The 21014-nt window shown below is 37.4% G+C and overlaps 1 protein-coding gene across 5 annotated transcripts in view; it reads left to right on the plus strand.

Moving 5' to 3' along the window:
- The window catches only part of STXBP5L (syntaxin binding protein 5L), a 4174867-nt gene that overhangs the window by 4040754 nt on the left and 113099 nt on the right, over positions 1 to 21014 (plus strand). For all 5 annotated transcript variants that reach the window (XM_044071514.1, XM_044071515.1, XM_044071517.1 and 2 more), the window contains one exon: positions 18871 to 19231. In XM_044071514.1, coding sequence (XP_043927449.1) covers positions 18871 to 19231 — 361 coding nt within the window. The remainder of the gene's footprint in view (positions 1 to 18870; positions 19232 to 21014) is intronic.

A 21014-nucleotide genomic window follows, 5' to 3' on the forward strand; every position in this document is an offset into this window, starting at 1 on the left:
GTTCACTGCCAATCAAGAAAGCACACAATAAGCCTTCAACTAGCAATCCCCAAATCAGACAGGTTAGATCAGCACACTTCCTCCACAAGGGTACAGAAAACACCTTAATATAGAATAGCTGTTTGAAGCCTAAGTGTAACACACAAACTACCTACAACAGCCCAGCAACTAACAGATACAATGTAATACAGTGCAATTAACTACTTAAAGCAGCAGCAGACAGTACAGTTTTTTTGAACTGCTAAAGTACAGTCACAGTATATAAGAGAAGGGCAAAAATTAATTAGAGCCCTTTTGTGTGCTTCTCAGCTCAGATAGACCAGGTAAACACCTACTGCCACTAGATGAATAATCCTAGTCCTCCTAATGTAAAAGCACAGTAAAGGAGTGTTCGGAGTGAAATGCTACCACAAACAACTTAAGGATACAGACACAACAGTGTACTTTAAGTAGCTTATAAAAGTGTGATTACCCAGTAAAAGAACTTCACTTTGATAAATGAGCCAAGAGCCATTCAGTTGTACAGAATTTATAAAAGCACTAAAAACAAGATAAGCTGATTATTAAGCCCTCCAGCCTATAAAACTCCATGCACAAATCTCAAGTGTTCCCAGCCTAAACAGATCAGGCTATGTCCCAGTGCACTAGATGAAAAATCCACTGACCTCTTGATGTAAAAACAAGTGCTTGCTAGAGTGTAAAAATACATTACTTTATCCAACAGTTAGCTAGATAATGGATTCAAAGCAAGTAAATCAGTAGAACAGACAATGACAGGCAAGATGCACTTTTTCAATATAAGCACAAGGAAAGGCAAAGGGAGGAGCTTATTAATTTACAGTAGAGGTGGGCGGCTATCTCTCAAATAGAACAAAAACACCAGTCAAAACAGATTTCTTAACCTATCTTTGCCTCTTTGATTTTTAATACATTCTTCCAGTGCCCACTTCAACTTTCCTGAAGGTCAGGGACAAGTTCTTCCCTTAATAGGTTCATAGGCAGCTAGCAGGCATGTGGCATATGAAGCCATTGAGAGTTGTCAAGTTTCCTTACAGCATTGTCTGATTAAGCTCACTTCAGAATCATGCAGTATGCAGATAGAGATAGAGGGAATCAAACTCTAGAGTATAGAAATAAGCTTTTTAACACCTCTACGCCTTAGCCCTAACTTCCAAATAAAGTTAATTACCAGTCTTAAATAAAAGAAGATCCTACTTCTAGAGAAAGAGTTTGGCACTCCTATTATGTTTTCATGGTGGATAACAGATTTTCACAATTTAATTGATTAACACATATGAGCTGTGAAATATCACACCTTTTAGCAATCTAAACATATCATAACCTTCCAGAGCATTTTCTGAAAAATCAAGTTAAAAATTATAATCAAATAAGAAAGAAGGAAAAAATGCAAATATATTGTGAACAGTAAATTATATTATATGGTACATACAGATATGTTATTAGAAAATGTCTTTTTTACAGGGAGGATGTTCAGTACATTTACATTTATTTTATTTTATTTATTTTATATTTGTTGACCGGGCTAGTCTAGATGGATATATGTCCATTTTCAGTAGAGGCCCGGGGAGAAAAGCTCCAAAAGAGACAGAGGAATTTAAACATAAACATCAGAAGAGCACTTAATTATTATTACATTCAAAGATATAGTCAGAGGAAGTTTAACAGAAACATAAGAAGATTAATTGGTTATTATTACATACAAGAATAAAGAATAAATACATTCTTTATATAACTTTCTAAATCAGAATAATATTTTCTCTATAAAGTTTCACAAACAACTTTCCATACCTTGGAAGCCATTCAGCCTGGACATATAGTATCAGATCACTTATGTTCAACCACACCTCAGCTTTTGCGAGACAAGAAGACATTCCTTGCTGAGTACTTAGAGTTCTTGTTTATTGAGATATTTACAGAAAAGTAAATTTTATGCTTATTTGCATAATTAGCAATATAAATTACATTGAATATTTCTTAAGATGAACCACTTAAAGTGCAAATATCACGGAAGATTTCTTCTAAATTATCTGATGCCATGCAGTTTTTTTTAAGCTACTTGGTTTGAGAATTAATAATATACTTACAGAAATAGTTCATATTTTTATAATTAATAGCAAACAAGAAGCAATGCCTTCATTATATTAATATGTTATTCATGGACAGTGACAGTGTATTTTTGTCTCCTATTACAACATTTCACACCATGTTTATAATTAGTAGCTTTCTCAATTACTACATTGTGAATATACATATGAAAATATGAATAACAAGATAAACAATAATTAATATCCCCTATCATTGATTAACAATCTTAGTGTTAGTTATACATTGTCCTTTCTTATGCTGCCTGTTATTAATTGGTAATTCACTTAATTAAGGAAGTCAAACTCTAAACTCGCTGGATGCCCATAAAGAGCTAGGGATATTAAATGAAAGCATACAAAAAAGGTGCAGTAGTTATGAATGCATTCGTAGCAATTCCAACAACATGTACAGATTTGTCTATCATGCACCTCTTAGTTTATCTCACTCTCTTGCATGTCGCTTGGGAAATTATTAGTATTCTCTTTAAAAAACAGAATGTTGACCATATTCATTAGAAAGATTCTTTTTTGTACCTTGGCCATTTCCTTTATATGTAATAGTGGTAGAGAATTAAAGGCTTCTTACATTCTTAAGTCACTGAATTCTGTTACCACAGCATGGTTCTTTATGCAGCCAGGACCTGCTGGAATCTTATCACAGTACTGAAGACTGTCAAACTCCATCACTGTGAATCAAGATGAATGACTTAACATAATTGACAGACACACTAATGGGTGATTAAACTACTAATACAATAGAACATAAATGAACACAGGTAAAGCATATGAACATTTTTTAGTAGAGGTGGCAAATCCTCCTGCTTTCCATATAAGTAGCTGCATTTCACAATTATAATAATATCAGAAGTGGGTTATTGCTGTTATATGATGACATTTTTAAGAAAAAAAATATTACTTTTTTTAAATAATGGCGATATATTAATCTTTGCTGCTTCCTGCCTCCAGCTGTCTGGTGTTCCGCAGTTCTTTCTGATGTACATGCCTCGCCGCAGTATTACAGTCAGAGCAAAAAAAAAAAACAGAGGAAGATGCAAGATCTCCGTTTTATGCTATTCATTGTTAAAACTAATTTTAACACAGCGAGACGGGATTAAAAAACGGAGATTGCAAGGTCTCCTCCTATTTTTACATTGTTAGTCGCTATAAAAAAGGAGTTTAATATAAGAGCGTTTTAAAAAAAAAACAGATCTGCATTGTATAATATTTATTATTCCATCACTGAGAACAAACAATGTCAGAGTTAAGGAAAGTACTTAGTTTTGTATTAAAACAAGTACTGCCTTGACTTTGAAATTGTACAGTCTCAGAAGGAGAGTATTTTAAGAAGGAGAACCAAAGGCTTTATTATGAGGGTGCGTGAGGATTATCACTCAAAAACATAGTTAAATGTGAGAAGACTCTTGTTATTGTTGCTTTTTTTTCAAACTAAGTATGTATTTATTGTTAGTTATTTATACTACTAGTGGAAATTTGGCCACCGGGGCATAAAGAAACTTCCCCTGTTCTTTCTGGTAAATGTTGTGGGATCTTTTGCATCCACCTGAGCTCCCACCAACTCAAGCAGATGGGGCCTCGATTGAACATCTCATTTGAAGGATGACACATTCAGGAATGCAGCATCCCCCTTATGCTGTACTGCAATGTCAGCAATTGATCTTCCTGGTGTGGGAAAAAATCCACAGCCTTCTGCACCAAAGGTGCGTTTGCTACATGTTGTGCAACTGGCACTGCTGGGGGAAGTCCAGTGCAGAAAAGGATTTAAAGCTGTAGTAACATAGTCTGGGATTTATTGTTACTTGTTTGAATCACATTGTATTTTTTAAAGTGGCATGTTATAAATACTGCTATCACAAATGGCATTTTTAAGTTTTGGAATGAATGCTCTGGTTCATAATTTCTTAGTCTGTGCATCACCCCATCACAAATGTGCTAAAATATCATATGCATGATTGCATACCTTAACTCTAGAACATTTATGTTATGTTGTAAGAAACTCTCAGAATGTTTTGGTTAGAATCTCCTGCCCCAGAGACTTCCCATACACTGGAACTGACTACCTATTTATGTCAAACAGAGCTCCTCATTAGCACTCTTCAAGAAAAATCTTGATGATTGGATGGGAAATAGGAAATTCACCCCTGGGATCACTTCTGTGGCTCTGCTTGACAGGGGCATAGGAAAATCATTTTCTTGGGTGGCGAAAGCCAGGGTACCCCTTTTGGCTAGGCTTATATAGGCCCTAGGGCTAATAGCCTAGTACCTACCTATGAACCTATGAACCTATTTACTGAACCACAATTATGCTGACAGATAGAGGTCCTGCACTGAAGAATAAAAAATTCCAAATCACGTACAATACTCAACCAACACAACTGTAGTGAAATATTTATTAAAAAGAATGGTAGAAATAAAACATAAACGCTTTCACGATTCACTGATCACTTCATCAGACTAAAGCAAAGTCCATCAGTTCACACTTGTATAGCTACCATAATTCAATCAGCCAATCATAGATCATAAATAAAACAGCCTACATTTCATGTGTATAAAAACTCCCTAAATAAACAACATCCATATTGTGCAAGTAAATACGTGTGTGATAAACCTAGATGCTGCCAGCCCAGCTAGCTGGAATTTTGTAAATAATTATATATCACTTGAAAATATTAATATGATTTATATAGACATGTGACACTGCCAGCCCAGCTAGATATAATTTTGTAAATAAGTCTATGTCATTTGTGAACAGTGATATGATTTGTATGCTTGCCTTAAAAATGTAAGAAAACTATATGTTCTGTACTGAGCTTCAAGATTGTAACCATAGTGCACCCTGCTGGAAAAGAGCAGAAATGCCTATGTAAATGTATGTTTCATATTAGAAATTGGGATATACAAAGTTGAATTGCAAAACTTTCAAAAAATAAGTTGATAAGTAAAGAGTTTTACAATGTGTTATAAAGTTAATCTCATCTAAGAGACAGGATGTCTAGGCTAGGGGCTTCTTTCTATTGTCTGGAAACAGAGGTAATTACAGGTTTCCAAGGTAATTATTGTATGACTTTCAGTTTCAGGCAAGCTTCTAAAAGAGAATTGTAAGCTTCTGAGAGATAAGCATTTTTAACAGAAACATGTTAAAAATTTAAGTTCCTGCTAGCCTGGAAAACTTAGGCAGAGGTGACAAGAATGATGTAATCTGAGATGATTCAGCAGTAATTTGTATTATTAACTTAAGAACTATCTCAGAGTGAAAGTCAGTGCATTTTATATTTGTTGCTAGATCTGTACACCTCCATCTTCAGCACTTCTCATCTATATCTGCCTGGTTCTGTAAGTAAGACATTTAGGGCATAGTATCTCTTACAGATAGATAGCAATATAGCAAGAGTAGTCTAGATGTTTTCTGTATTTATGTGAGACTGTCCTACAATGTTCTTTTAAAATATTTCCTCTGATTTTTATCTCTATTGTGACTGTGTTCAGTTAATGAGTATTGTTATTAAATATATTTAAATCTTTTAACTGTGGCTGGATTTGTGTAGAGATACCTTAAAGTACTTGCATATGTATTTGGCGATACTGTACATGCCACTCTAGAATAGCCTTAAAAGTTCTGGTCACACTTACCATTTGGATAACAGTAACATTGCACAGAAGAATTGGTCACCATTTGGGAAAGGCCTTAAGTAGCTGATAAATAAGTATTGGTTGATGGCAGTGATTACTACCTTTTAGTCTGGGCAGAAGGGGGGCATAGCTAGTGAACCTATGTCAGCCTTCCCCAGGAGTGTCTGTGTGTTTGTATAGAAATCAAATCTCATTGTGTGTGTGTCAGTTATTTGGGCAGGGACACGAAGCACTGGTTGGACAGAGAGGGTGCTGGAGGTTTTGGCTTGACAACTCAGCTGAGATCTTAACCCTATAGCTGTGCCAGTGGGGAGTCGTATTGAGGATCTGAAGAGAGGGAGAACCAGCCCCAGACTGACTGTGATCTCTGTGTGCTCTTAAGGGAAATTGTACTTTACTGTGTGTGTACTTGTCATCCTCCCAATGTACACGTCCCTCACTGGTGTTAGTGGTAAGGACTGAGGCTTCTTGATTACTGTGCCTGGCCAGGGGCATCACATATTAATTGTTTGGCAGTGGTGGGATATCCACATCAAATATAATTGTTTGGTAGTGGTTAGATGGCCACATCACATATTAATTGGCTTGTAGTGGTGTGGATATTGAATTCCTGTAGCTTGTGTACAGTGATCACTGAAGGTGTTTTTGTAGTATAAATCAGCCATGCAGTAAACATTCAGAGTTCATATCATAATTGTTTTATTTCTTTTCTTAGCTTAGTTAGTCAGGGAGAGCAGGCAAGCATGTCAGCAGAGGAGTACGGTTGATATGTCAGGCTAAAGGACTGGTACATGGAAACCTGATTAAAGCAGACATGATTGCAGGTTTAATCACAGCTGCATCCAACAATAGCAACCAGGAGGATGATCAGACTGGCCGTGGGGATGTACAACACTCAGAGAATGGACAGCTCAACCTTTCTACAGAGGGCTTAAAAATCTGTCTGAAGCAAAAGAGACTTGAGTTGGAGGCCAAGCGTTTAGAAATAGAAGTAGCAGAGAAACAGAGGCATCTAAAGACTGAGGAAAATGGGAAACTGCGACATCTACAGGCTGAGGAGAAAGAGAAACTGCTATGCATGGAAGCTGAGGAGAAGGAGAGGCAGAGGCAACATGAAAAGGAGATGCTGACTCTTCGCCAGAGTCATGGAGGTAAAGGAGAAGGGAGTAATCGAACACCAGAAACAACAAAGGATCAGTAAATTTCTTTCACAGTTTACAGAGGGGGATAATTTTGATAGTTTAATTCATATGTTTAAGGGAGTATATAAACAGTATAATGTTGACCAAGGGCTCTGGGTATGGTTCCCGACCCCCTTACTCCATAGTAAAGCTGTAAATGTTCTTTCCAAACTCTCTGATCATGACTTTTTAAATTATAACATTGTAAAGAATTATTTGCTGGAATTTTTTAAGCTAACACCCGAAGCTTATAGGAAAAGGTTTTGTGAGCATAGACTCAAGGCAGATGAAAGTGTGTGTGAATATGTTGCTGAACTAAGCACTTATTTTCATAGGTGGGTGAGTGGATGTCAGGTCACACCTTTTGAAGGGATAGCAGATATTTTGGTGAGGGAGCAAGCCCTTACCACTTTGCCTGAGGATCTGGTTAGCTGATAGACAACCTTACTGCAGATGAGTTGGAGAAGAAGGAAGACCTATACCTAGCAAGCACGGCATCACTGTACAGGAAAGGGACACCCAGTGCTGCTCATGGGTCTAAAGGAACCCATGGTGGGCAGCCCATACTGCCACAACAGAATTTTCCAGTAGCAGGGGTAGCCACTAGTCCAGGTACATGTCCAGGACCTAGGGTTAAATGTTTTGAATGCAATCATTGGGGCCATGTAATATATAGATGTCCATGTAGGCAAGGTGGGGAACAAAAGGTGAGGGAGCCAGTAAGTGGGAATGACAAAATGCCAACAGTAGGTTGTCTCAAGACAACAAGGGTACCAGACTACCACAAGAGGTTAAATCCTATCTTAGTGAATGGCAGAGACCATTGATAAGAAAGACACAGCCTCTGACATAACCATTGTGAAGCCTGCAATGGTTACAGAGGAACACTACTTGCCTGGGCAGTCTACTCCAGTCAGAGCTTTAGGAGGGACCCCATTCCAAATACCTTTGGCTAGGGTTCACCTTGACTGGGAGGTTGGAAAAGGAAGTCAGGAAGTAGGTGTGTTTGAGGATATCCCTGCAGAAGTCCTGATAGGGAATGATTATGATAATTCAGTACCGTGTGTTCATACAGTTACATGCAGTCAGGCTTGGAGACAAGCATGTGGGTCTGGTAGCCTGGGGGAAACCCAGACAGACTGCACACTTGTAGCCAAGACTGGTGAGGTGGTTACTTCAGGGAGGGAGCTACCCTGTAGCAGTGAGACTAAAGGTGAGACACAGCTGCTTGTGGGTGCTGATGTTCCCTTGGACAGAGTGACTGCAAGGGCAGAAGTTAGTAGTAGTACCCAGGCTAGCAGTGAGACACCACTGCAGAGGATACCAGACTTCCTGTGGAAGGGGAGCTGAGAAGGGTTACAAAGAGGGAGTTGAGACAGGCTCAGCTCTCAGACCCTACATTACAAGGCCTGAGAGGGGTAGCTAGTAAGGCACCTGATTTTCAAGGGAAGGGGGATTCTATATACTGGGACAAAAGGTTATTGTATAGAGAGTCGACCCCTGAGGGAGGGATAGAAGGTGAGAGGATACAGCAGTTGGTGGTGCCTAGAAACTACCCTCTGGCACTTCTAGCCATAGCCCATGATATTCCCTTTGCAGATCATATGGGTATAAAATGTACAAAGAGACGTATTAAACAGAACTTCTATTGGCCTCGAATTTCCAAAGATGTAACAGAGTACTACAGGGCCTGTGAGCAGTTCTAAAAGGTAGGCAAGGCAGGAGACAAGGGGAAAGCTCCTTTGATGCCTTTGCCTGTGATTGAGAAGCCATTCCAGAGGATCGCTATGGATATTGTGGGGCCTCTGAGTACCCCAAGTTCCAAATGGAAAACGTATATCCTAGTGGTAGAAGATTATGTTACAAGATACCCTGAGGCAGTGGCTTTGTCCTCCATTGAGGTGGAAAAGGTGGCAAATGCTTTGTTAGAGATTTTATTTTCAGAAGGGTGGGTTTCCCAAAAGAAATACTGACTGACAGAGGTGCCAATTTCATGTCAGACCTGCTGGCTTGTCTGTGGAAATACTGTGGGGTGAAGCACCTAAAAAACACCCCCTACCATCCCCAGACTAATGATCTTGTTGAGAGGTTAAACTCTACACTCAAGTCCATGCTAATAGTATTTGCAGGCCAGTTTAAGAGGGAGTGGGACAAATATTTGCCCCATCAGTTGTTTGCTTACAGAGAGGTTCCCCAGGAATCCACAGGTTTTTCACCCTTTGAGTTGCTGTACGGGCATAGCATGAGAGGGCCTGTAGATTTAATTTGAGATGAGTGGGAGGAGGAGTGTGAATCCCACAAGGAGTCTGATATGGCATATGCCCTAAACTCAGGACAAGGCTCAAGAAACTCATGGGCTTGGCCCAGGAGGACCTAGCAGAAGCCCAACAGCAGAAAAAGGTCTGGTATGTCAGGAATGCTCGAGCTAGATAGTATGCTGTAGGGCAGCAGGTAATGGTTCTTGTTCCTGTCAGACACAACAAGCTGCAAGCCGCTTGGGAAGGACCATACAAGGTGGTAAGGAAGGTCAGTGATGTTAACTACATGGTACAATTGCTAGGCAGGAGGCAGGGGCACAAATTGTACCATGTTAGCATGATGAACCCTTACCATGATAGGGAGGCCCTTGTGCTGAGTATTTGCAGTACAAGGCAGGAGGAGTCTGAGGGGATCTATGGCCACAAGCAGCCAGCCAGAAAAATCCCAAATTACTATGGCTGAGCCTAGAGTTGCAGGTATATGATGGGACAGTGCACCACAGTACTGCAGTCAGCAATGCCAAGGCAGCTGGAATGTCAAGATAGGGAATGGGTAAGGTACTCCCAGATAGGCTCACCCCTCTCAAGCAACATTTCTGAAGGGACACTTGAAAAACTAGCTTGAGTTCTCATTGGGGAGAGAAATGTGATAAACCGAGATGCTGCCAGCCCAGTTAACTGGAACTTTGTAAATAATTATATGTCACTTGAAAATATTAATATGATTTATATAGAAATGTGACACTGCCAGCCCAGTTAGATAGAATTTTGTAAATAATTCTAGGTCATTTGTGAATAGTAATATGATTTGTATGCTTGCCTTAAAAATGCAAGAAAACTATATGTTCTGTACTGAGCTTCAGGATTGTAACCACAGTGTACCCTGCTAGAAAAAAAGCAGAATGTATATAAACTCTATGCTTATGTAAATGTGTGTTTCATAGTATAAATTGGGATATACAGAGTTAACTTGCAAATGAGTTTTATGATATGTTATAAAGTTAGTTTATCTCAACTAAGAGACGGGATGTCTAGGCTAGGGGCTTCTTTCTATTGTCTGGAAACAGATAATTACAGGTTTCCAAGGTAATTGTTTTACGACTTTCAGTTTCAGGTAAGCTTCTAAGAGATAAGTATTTTTAACAGAGACATGTTAAAAATTTAAGTTCCTGCTAGTCTGGGAAACTTAGGCAGAGGTGTCAAGAGTGATGTAATCTGAGGTGATTCAGCAGTAATGTGTATTATTAACTTAAGAAATATCTCGGAGAGAAAGTTAGTGCATTTTGTATTTGTCTCTGGATCTGTACACATCCATCTTCAGCACTTCTCATATATATCTGCCTGGCTCTATACGTAAGACATTTAGAGCATAGTATCTCTTAGAGATCGATAGGAATATAGCAAGATTAGATGTTTTCTGTATTTACGTTAGACTGTCCTACAATGTTGTTTTAAAGTATTTCCTGTGATTCTGAACTCTGTCACTGTGTTGAGTTAATGATTATTGTCTTGTGCTTTTATTATTTATTATTAAATATATTTAAATATTTTAATTGTGGCTGGTTGTGTATAGAGATATTTAAGCTCATAGAGTACTTTCATATGTATTTGGTGATACTGTACAAGCCACTCCAATAGCCTTGCTGTTTGTCACACTTACCATTTGGATAACAGTAACATTGCACAGTAGAATTGGTCACCCTTTGGGAAGGGCATTAAGTAGCTGATAAGTAACTAGTGGCTGGTGGCAGTGATAACTACCTTTTAGTTTGAGCAGAAGGGGGCATAGCTAGTGAACCTGTGCCAGCCTTCCCCAGGAGTGTTTGTGTATTTGTATATAACTCCAATCTCAAAGTGGTAGTGTGTCAGCTACTTGGGCAGGGACACGAAGTACTGGTTGGACAGAGAGGGTGCTAGAGGCTTTGGCTTGACCACTCGGCTGAGATCTTAACCCTATAGCTGTGCCAGTGGGGAGCCTTATTGGGGATCTGGAGAGAGAGAGGGAGAGAGAGAGAAACCAGCCATAGACTGACTGTGGCCTCTGTGTGCTCTTAAGGGAAATTGTACTTTACTGTGTGTGTACTTGTCATCCTCTCAATGTGCACGTTCCTCACTGGTGTTAGTGCTGGGGATTGAGGCTCCTTGATTACCGGCCAGTGCACAGGCATCACAACATGAAATCATTAAATACATAAAATAATTAACAACAAATAAGAAGTATATGAATGGGGAAGTATACAGGCTCTCAAGGCTGGTTTGAAGATATGGACTCATTAATACCAGCTGGTTTATCAGCACAAAGAATCAGAATCTAGCCTTGTTTTTAACTGCAGTCTTATTCCTAATATCCCCACCTCTTAGCATTTCTTCTATAAACTCAGTCACAAAAAACTTAAATTTGTGGTGGCTCCCTTCAGCACCTACATGGCAAGCCAAAGCATTAGTCCTCCTTTCAAGTCTTATATCACGTATGTGTTCAGGTATTCATTCCATAAGACTACAATTTGTCATGCCTACATAGAAAGTACCACAAACTAAACAAAAAGAAAGGTAAAACAAATTCTTAGTCAAACAATCTGCATAAAATGCACACTCTACATAAAACCCCAAAATGGGGTGTACATATATCATCCCTGAATAGATATGCTTACATGCAGCACAACTCCTACATGGATATGTACCCTGGTACTATGACCAAGGAATAGGTTATTTGGTGTGACTCATATAGCATAGCTGTCTTTTAAGAGAAAGGTTATTTCTAAATGCAAAATGTGGTGTTTCCATGATCACCCCTTTTAACTCATCTGAAGCTCGTCTACTCAATGACCATCCACCTACTGCTTCTTCAACACCTCTCCATTCTGCAAAATAGGGTCTCCCCCCTACTGTCTCTTTCAAAGCATACCTGTGCTATACAATCATCTATGTCTTTTTCCTTTTACCCACTACTCAGAAAATCCATTTTCAAAGATACAAAAGCTTCTTCTAAAGAAATGTCATCACTGTGTAAACACATTTACCTAAGAAACTGACCTCTAAGTACATTCCTCAATATATGTTGAGGATGCATGCTTGTTTTATGCAGTAAGGAATTATTCTTCCAACCTTTCTTATATAAACCTATCTTCATAAACCCCAATTCTGTTTTACTGACAACCACATCTAAAAATTCCATGGTGTCAAGGGAATATTTATAAGTAAATTTCAGCAAAGTGGTGGTGGAATGTAGGAATGCTATAAATTCCATCAACATCTCAAGGGAGCCACCCCATAGCAAAAAAAAACATAATCAACGAAATGCTTATAATTCAAAATAAAATACTTTGTCCACCAGAACGACTCTGCCACCCTTATCAGCGGGTCTTATCTCGATGGAAGACAGGTTCTTAAGCTCTTCTAATGCATCATACTATGAGGTAGTTAAATTAAAAAAATGCATTCACATTCACCTCTGAAAAGATGTGCCTAATATGTTCTAAAACTGCTACAAATGTCTCAACAGATGAACTATTTTATGTATTTGATGATTTCATGCACAATATTGATGTGTATTTGGGGAGTTTTTATACACATGAAATGTAGGCTGTTTTATTTATGATCTGTGATTGGCTGATTGAATTATGGTAGCTATATAAGTGTGAATTGATGGACTTTGCTTTAGTCTGGTGAATCGATTAGTGAATCCTGAAAGCGCTTGCATTTTATTTCAAGTTGTGCTTTTTAATAACTAGTTTACTGCAACCGTGGTGGTCGAGCATTGTACGTGATTTGGTTTTGGTTCTGAATCTTGCTAAATTGTTGATGAACAATGATTTGATCGTGGTAATATTAGTCAGGATACATGCTCCCAGGCCTGTCAAGTGGCTGCATTCAAACTGTCTAATTCACTGATTCATACTTCTTATGATGTCTCTGACAATGATGTAATGCAAAGTCTGCGTTTATCTCTCAACTCCTTCCTTCTACTGCACCCCCCCCCGAGAACATCACAAACATTGTAGTCTGCTTAATTGCCAGAATGACTGCCGAATAGAAGATAATTATTAATAGTGTCATGAAGGACAGTAACCTGTTTATAAATACCTGCCTATTGGAAGTGATAAACCTGCTATGTTGAAAAATGCATTGTGATTTAAACAAGAAACAATGAATTTTATAGTATGTTATTACAGCTTTAAAGCATTTTTTACATGGGTTTCACCTAAACATCCTGGCATGGGGAGAGTCGTGCCCCCCCTACACTCATGCTATTGCTATGCATGTATATTATCTCCAAAATCACTGAATCTTAGAATAAGAGGAACATTCCAAAATACAGTTTCAGACTCACTATATGTTTCCCTGATTCATCCTTTTTTTGGCTATTCCAAGAAGTGTAGTTTTGGTCCCTAGAATTTTAGCTGTAACCCTTTTAGGCATCTAAGAACTGAATTATTTTATTTATGCATGTATTTATTGCTTTGCTTGAATTACACACTTCCATAATAGTAGGCATATTGCAGTGCATTAAATCACTACTTACTCCTGGTTATTCTGCCATGGACTGTCTGTCTGTCTGTCAGTTTTGCCACTACCAGGCTGGGAACATCTCTAAAAGCAGTCAGTCATGATCAGCACAGTAAAAGGTCCACCAAAAGGAAGCGAGAGATAAATAAACCCATTTCAATATCTTGAGTGCAAACTAATCTCAGTACTATTCAGTCTGGATGGCTTTGGCTTATACATGTACGATAACTTCTTTACTCGGTTTCATTCATGTTATTTTCTTGACATTTGAGTGGCATTAAATGAAAATGACACCATACATAAAGTTGATTCTATAACAAGTATGTTTGAGACTTTTTTTCTGTTTTCAGCCTCACAGACTATCATTGGACCCTTGAAGTCATATACATGCAAAAAGGTAACTGTGCATTAGTCATAAGATGAGCCCTCTTACTGAATATAAATTTTATCCGGAAAACAGAAAAGCTAATTTCACTGCTCACTGGAAATGAAAATGAGAAAGAGTCACAAATAACATGGAAGCAATGAATGAATAGTACATAAGTGGCAGAAACGAATTTAGCAAGTTTAGAAAGGAAGTACTTAGGATAAAAATCCATACATCTTTTCACTTCTCATTTTTAGAACTCTTGAAAGAATCACTTTGACGTAAGCTGCTTAAAACAAATTCGAGTCACTGTGTAGAAATCTGACATTAAGAGATTTTAAAGTGTATGAAATGAAATGTATGAAATATAAATGCAAATTTCCTAAACGCAATGACAGTAGTGAGAATATTGTATGTGTTACAGAAGAGTGTGTGGAAAATATAAACATATTAAAAAAAACTTCTTAATGACAGTCCTGGCTGTACTTTTAGTAGCTGCTCCATTATTATTTAGGAAACATGTTGCTATTGCAGGAAGAAAAATAAAGTGCTTGTTTCATTAGAGGGTGTAAAATAACAGTCCAAGTAATGCATAATATATTCAGTCATATTCTGAAAAGCTTAATACCCATAGTGTTATTTTATATTCCATCAAGCACACAAAGTTTTGATGAGAATTTTGCTGAAATTATTATGTAAAATAAGTGGTAAAAACTAATGTAACACTTTTAGAAAGAAAAAGAAACATTTGGATCAAGAATCCATGCATCATACATTTCTCATTTTTAGAACATTTGAAAGAAGTTAGCAGCTCACACTTACAAAGTGTAAAAAGGGCATGCTTTCTAAATACAATGACAGAAGTGAGAAGTCTGTCTTTATGGCAGAAGAATTTGTGAAAAATGCCAAATAAATAACAAGAAGAAGGCTTACAACAGACCTAGCTAAACTTCAGGAAGTCTCCTCATTATTCAAGAAAAGTTTGCTTATTATGACAAAAATAAATATAAACTGCTTGTTTTATCAGAAAGGACAATGTAACTATTTAAATAATGTATAATATATCTGTTCATTTCCTTTTATTTATTTTTATTTTATTTATTTTATTTGCACTTTGATTACCGGGGAAGTCCACTGGGCTGAATTGACCCATTTTCAGTGGAGGCCCGGAGAGAAAAGCTCCAAGATGCATTATACAATTTAGATACAACTGATAATTAATATTAAATATAATATTATGTAGAATAGTTACTCATAAATGCATTCAATATCATGCATAGTTAACAAATTCATTAAGCTTGAAGGTAGGGATCATACAGTTTCATTTGAGGAAAACAGATATGGGTTAGATGTGGAAACAGTTTGCATACAAACATTTTAAGAAAATGTAAATATGCTTTACATACACACATCAACGGTAGAATGCTATTTACAATATTTACAAGGTTGGGCTGTGTGAGGGTAGCTGTAGGAGTTGTTGAGAGCTTAAAGAGAAGCTATATAAATTGTTGAGAGCTTAGAGAGGCTCATAATAAGATAACTATGAGGGTTGTAGAGCTTGGGAACCAGAGAGAGAACCCCCTTTGATTAGGTTGGGTGAAGGCAGGTACATTTCCATTTAGTGGACAGGTGTTTGAATAGTTGGGTTTTGAAGTTTTCTGAGTTTGGTATGGTTCTTAGTGTGGAGGGAAGGGAATTCCATTTTTTGTCTAGTGAGAAAGATAGGAGAAGTTGGCCAGCAGGACGTTTAGGTTTATAAATAGTAATTAAGTTCTGATTTAGGGATAACTATTTTATATTCTATCAAGTGCATGCAAAATTTTCTCAAATGAATCCATTAAATGTGTTTAACTTTAACTCCTAAACTGTTGATGTGTGTACTTAATTTTTCAACCTTCCTTCTACCATTGATATTTTTTTAAAGTTCTGGGGAGATACAGATACCTAGAGGTATGTTTCATTCAACTTCTTATGGATAAGACAGATGTGAGACAGGTTTACTACAAGTGACCCTCTCCCAGGTGTTTAAAGACCCTTGTCTTGCAGCTAGGGACTTGGGCATCTTGTAAATCGCACCAGTTACCACCTGTGCTCATACATGACTACATCTTTGGGCAAGGTTTGGAAGCCAAGCAGAGAGAGAGAGAGTTGAGCTGCAGCACCTAGCCTAGTCCCAGTAGCTGAGTTCGAGCGAGATATAAGTGCAGTAACCACTGGGAAGGAATGAGAGGGAGTGAGAGAACAGATTACGTTTTCAGGCAGTATTTGGGAATAGGAATTGGATTTAGGGAAGAGGGAGTTTTAGAGTTAAGGAATAGAAAGATTATGTTTAGGGAGTGATTGGTGATTTAAGGTTTAGGGATCTGAGAGTTTTAGGGTTAGGAAGGAGGAGGCACAATTTGGTCTAGTGAGAGATTGGGGACTTTAGGTTTAGGGAGCAGGAGGGGATTTTAGAGATAGTTAATGGAGTTATATGATTAAGGTGTGATCAGGGATATTAGGTTTAGGGAGGGCAGAGTGGAGTTTTAGTTTTAGGGAGTAACTGGGCACATTAAGTTTAGAGAGGAGGAGAAGATTACTACGATTATGGTTAGAGACCAGGTGAGAGTTTTAGGGTTAGACTTAGGGCTGTGGTAGGGCTATATAGTTCAGTAGGTTTAGATGGTGGGAAGGCTAGGTAATTACCTAGGATTGGGCTAGTGGGAGTAAGGGCATTTGCCATTTAGAGCAAGTGGCAGTGAGAAAATATGTTGCAAGCTATTAGCAAGCAAGCAGTTGTAGTAGACCAGGCAAGACTGACAAGAACTCTTAAATATGTTTCTGTTATTTTTTTTCCTGAGAAAAATTAATTTTCTTATGACTACCATTTTTTTTATTCTAATTCTGTCTGGATTTGTTGTTTTCCTGAAAAACAATGGAATACTATCAGAACTTTCCCTAGTTGCTCTCTTTGATTATTTATGGTTAAATAAGGATGTTTTTTTTTTTTGTGTCTCAGAGCCAGTACATATGAGGGTTCACTGCTTGAAGTTTTGATGGACTCTTAAAAAAAAGTTTAAGATAAGGCCTACAGAAGTATAAATATTATGCATGCACTGTGTGCATGTATACACACATGTGTGTGTGTGTGTGTGTGTGTGTGTGTGTGTGTGTGTGTGTGTGTGAGTGTGTGTGTGTAGAGTGGGCTAATAAGTTCGAGAGAGTGCAACAACATTTAGGAAGAGGTGGTAAACAACATCAAACTAGATAAAGGATTTTCTACCAATTGGTAACCCTGATAACTGAAAAGAGTGGCCATCTGTAGTTGATAAAGAATTAAAAGTATGTACAGGTTTGCATTACTGGGAACAGTTGCTCAAGGAGGATCACCCACTGACTTGGGAAGCATTTGCATGTTACAATCTTAAGCAAGAAGAGAAGGATCTGTATTTCAAACTTGTTAATAAGTCCCACACTAATAAGTTGTCGGTGATTGCAGACTCCAGTAGGCCTAGATGGATCTAGAGAGTCACCATACCACAGAAAAGGGATCATAAGCTTGATCTATAAGGTACTCATTACTCCTGGGGAGTGTATACTAGATAACTATAAGCTAGGTTTGAAACACCAACTGAATACACATATGGACAAGGTCTGCTTTCAGTCCTAATGTATGCAATACAGTCACATAAATTCAGATTCTTTGGATAGCAGTGCGAGTTAAAGTATCTATATACACCTTGTAGAGTCTCCAGGATGTACCCCAGTGTAACGTTTTACTGCTGGTGAAATACAACTCATGATATAGGAGACTGGCTGCACATTTTCTGGGACTGTCCACTCCTGGAAGGATTTAAAACGTTTCTGCAATTAATTTGTGACATTTTATGGCCTAAGCAAGTGTTTATTACCAAGGCTAACTACTTCATAGGCTATATGTCCTTGCTTACTTTTGGGTCTCTTCAATGCAGACTACCTAATTTATTTTTAGTAGTTGCCAAAAATATGTCATAAGATGGTGGGAAGACAATACTTCCCTACATTCATTGACTTGGCTTCTCTGATTGGTGTACAGTCTAACTTAGAACTGTTATAGCTGGACTCATTGTTAAGGACAAAAGTTGCAGATAAAAGGCTCTCAGACAAAATCTATTTCTGACAGATTTGACGACTTTTTTCTTCTGTATATTTTTGGATTGGTTGTCTTTTTGTATATGGTTGATGTTTCTTATATTCTAATAACATTTCTTTAAGATAAGAAAGAAATATTTGCTTTAAATGTGATTACAGAAATGCGATGTGATTTTTCTAGAACTTCCATCACATTGTTCCAAGAGTTATGCAGTTTTACTCAAAAAAAATATATATATATATATAAAACCATTTTGCATGACAATTGTAAGCACCAAACTATGACTATAATATACAAGATATAATTGCTGTAAAGACCACTTCTAATTATATAGTATCCTTTATCCCTACTGCTTTAGCTTCTGTATTCTGATAATATAATACAGGTTAATCACATCTTGTTTGTATTGGATTGTTAAATTGAATCAGCACAAAAGACACCTGCTGTAGTATAACTATGCCAAAACATGTTTATCCTGTAGGTGCTGATGACACATAGAATAATTACATTCCAAACTTACTGAAGTGATCTCAGAATTATAATCTAAGTGGTATAAGTGAAGCTTATCAATAATCAGGGAGACGTTATTGCTGCTGTAATGTAATTTGTGAATAAAATTACAATAAAGTTGATCAATTAACGTGAAGCTTGCTGCGTAAAATCTGAAGTCATTATGTTTGTATTGTCTTTGCAGGAACAGTATTAGTGTTGAAGGGAGCTGTGCTAACCTTCTCATGTTTGGATTGTATGGGAGGTTTGATACGCCAGCCATATGAAGTCTGGCGGGACATGAACAATGTGGATGATAATGAGAAATCACGGAAAAGAAAACTAGTTACCTTTTCCCCATCTTCCTCTCAAGAAATGGCAGATCATCAGTTTGCAGTAATCTGCTCAGAGAAACAAGCGAAAGTCTTCTCACTGCCTTCACAGGCTTGTCTCTATGTACATAATATTACAGAAACTTCTTTTGTCTTACGAGCAGATGTGGTGACCCTGAGTAACAGCATTTGTCTGGCATGTTTTTGTGCCAATGGACATATCATGACTTTAAGGTAGTGTTTTTTTTTTCTTTTCTTTACAGTCCATTTGCCATTTAATGTGCTAGCCTGTGTCAGAATCTTGTGCTATACAACAATGCACTATAGGACAACAGAAGACAACCAAGAGTACTAATTTACATTGATGGATCATCAGTTTTTTTTTCAGTGAAAATTTATTATGCATCAAAATAGCATGGCATTACTTCAGTATACATTGAGTGACACAATGGTTATAGCAATAATTAGTTCATATTAAAAAAAGTCAGCTGTTAGGAGAAACATGAAAAAGCAAAGCTAACCTGAAGCACTCAGTCACATATCACAGCCATAGATAATGTCAAAGATCACCATGCGATAAAAGGATATAATTTCTGTTGAGATTGTATGGTTTCCTATAGCATCTTTATCACTGAATGCAAATCAGCTATAATCTAATCATTCCAACATCAGCCAGTGTGTTAGTCAGAAGTTACCCAAAATTCTGTTTTGTTGTGTTCTGAAACAGCAGCAAATGTCTGATCTTTGAATTGAATGTGATATAATAATAATAATAATAATAATAATAATAATAATAATAATAATAATGTTATTCTTTCAAATCATATAAGTGAAATAGTTGACAACTTATTTTAGGTTGATATTTATTTTTTTGTTTATTAAACATCATAAAATGCAGTTGCAAATTGATATGTTGTTAAAGCATTCATTTTAAGAGAAAAGTTATATGAGGTATCCTAGCTGTAGTTTTCAAACACCTGGCAACTACAACAAGCTGTTTATAAGGGAAATATATGATGCAGAAGTTTCATTACTTCTTTGTTAACTAATCCTAGTTCTTGACTGGCTTTCCAAGATGCTGTAAGTTAATTTACCTAACCACTAATCTGTCACTGAAGGGGATATTCCATAGATCATGTATTAAATGTTTAGCCCCTGCATTTGTAAAGCAACACCTTTTTTGCTTGTTTGTTTTTTCACATTTCTGTCGCAGTACTGATCAATCATTACAACTCATTTGATGTGTTGAAGCCTTGTGTTCTTTATGAAAACAGGTCTTAACTATTAGTTTGCATTTGTGACCTGATCTAGTAAAACTGCATGTCAGCAGGAATATGCACATCTATGTTGTTGAAATCTAGTCTATAAAATGGTTTAACTTCACATTGCCGACAGCCACATCCCCGAATCAGAGTCTGCGAACTGCAATGTGCGACTTCACAAAACCGCGAACGCCGAAGTTCCGAATAACAAAATCTCGCCTCTTTTTTGACCAATGGTCGCACTTGTTTCAGCTGTGGGGCAGTCAGAAATGTCAACATTTGCTGTTTTTTCGAAGTGTAGAGAATTCGGCTGGATGAAATACGTGGAAACTGTTAAGAGTATGTGAACATTCGGTGGATGTGCTTTCGGCAATATAAAGGTAAACCTATAAAATAGTAAGTTCATTTATTCAGCTGTATGATTTAACATTTTCTGATGATGCCAACGAATGGTCTAGTCTGTGTATTTTCTGATGTCCATTTTAAAACTCCATCCTCATATTTGTAGCCATATAACTTCCTCCATTTGTATTCTTTATCTGCATATTATCAGTCTTATAAGTCAGTTCCTTCATAATGTGGTGCAGTGTTGTCACCCATCTTGTGTTCAATCTGTTCATTCTTGGTTCTCTGAATGCATCATATAGTCTGCTTACCATCTTGATAACTCTCCATTGCAACATCTCAACAAGACTGATGTCTTTACCCAGATATGACCCACAAATCTGAAAGTATATTTCTTATGAGGTGTCAGG

Source organism: Protopterus annectens, chromosome 5.part0 (assembly GCF_019279795.1).
Source record: "Protopterus annectens isolate FY-2018-M chromosome 5.part0, PAN1.0, whole genome shotgun sequence".
Lineage (NCBI taxonomy): Eukaryota > Metazoa > Chordata > Ceratodontiformes > Protopteridae > Protopterus > Protopterus annectens.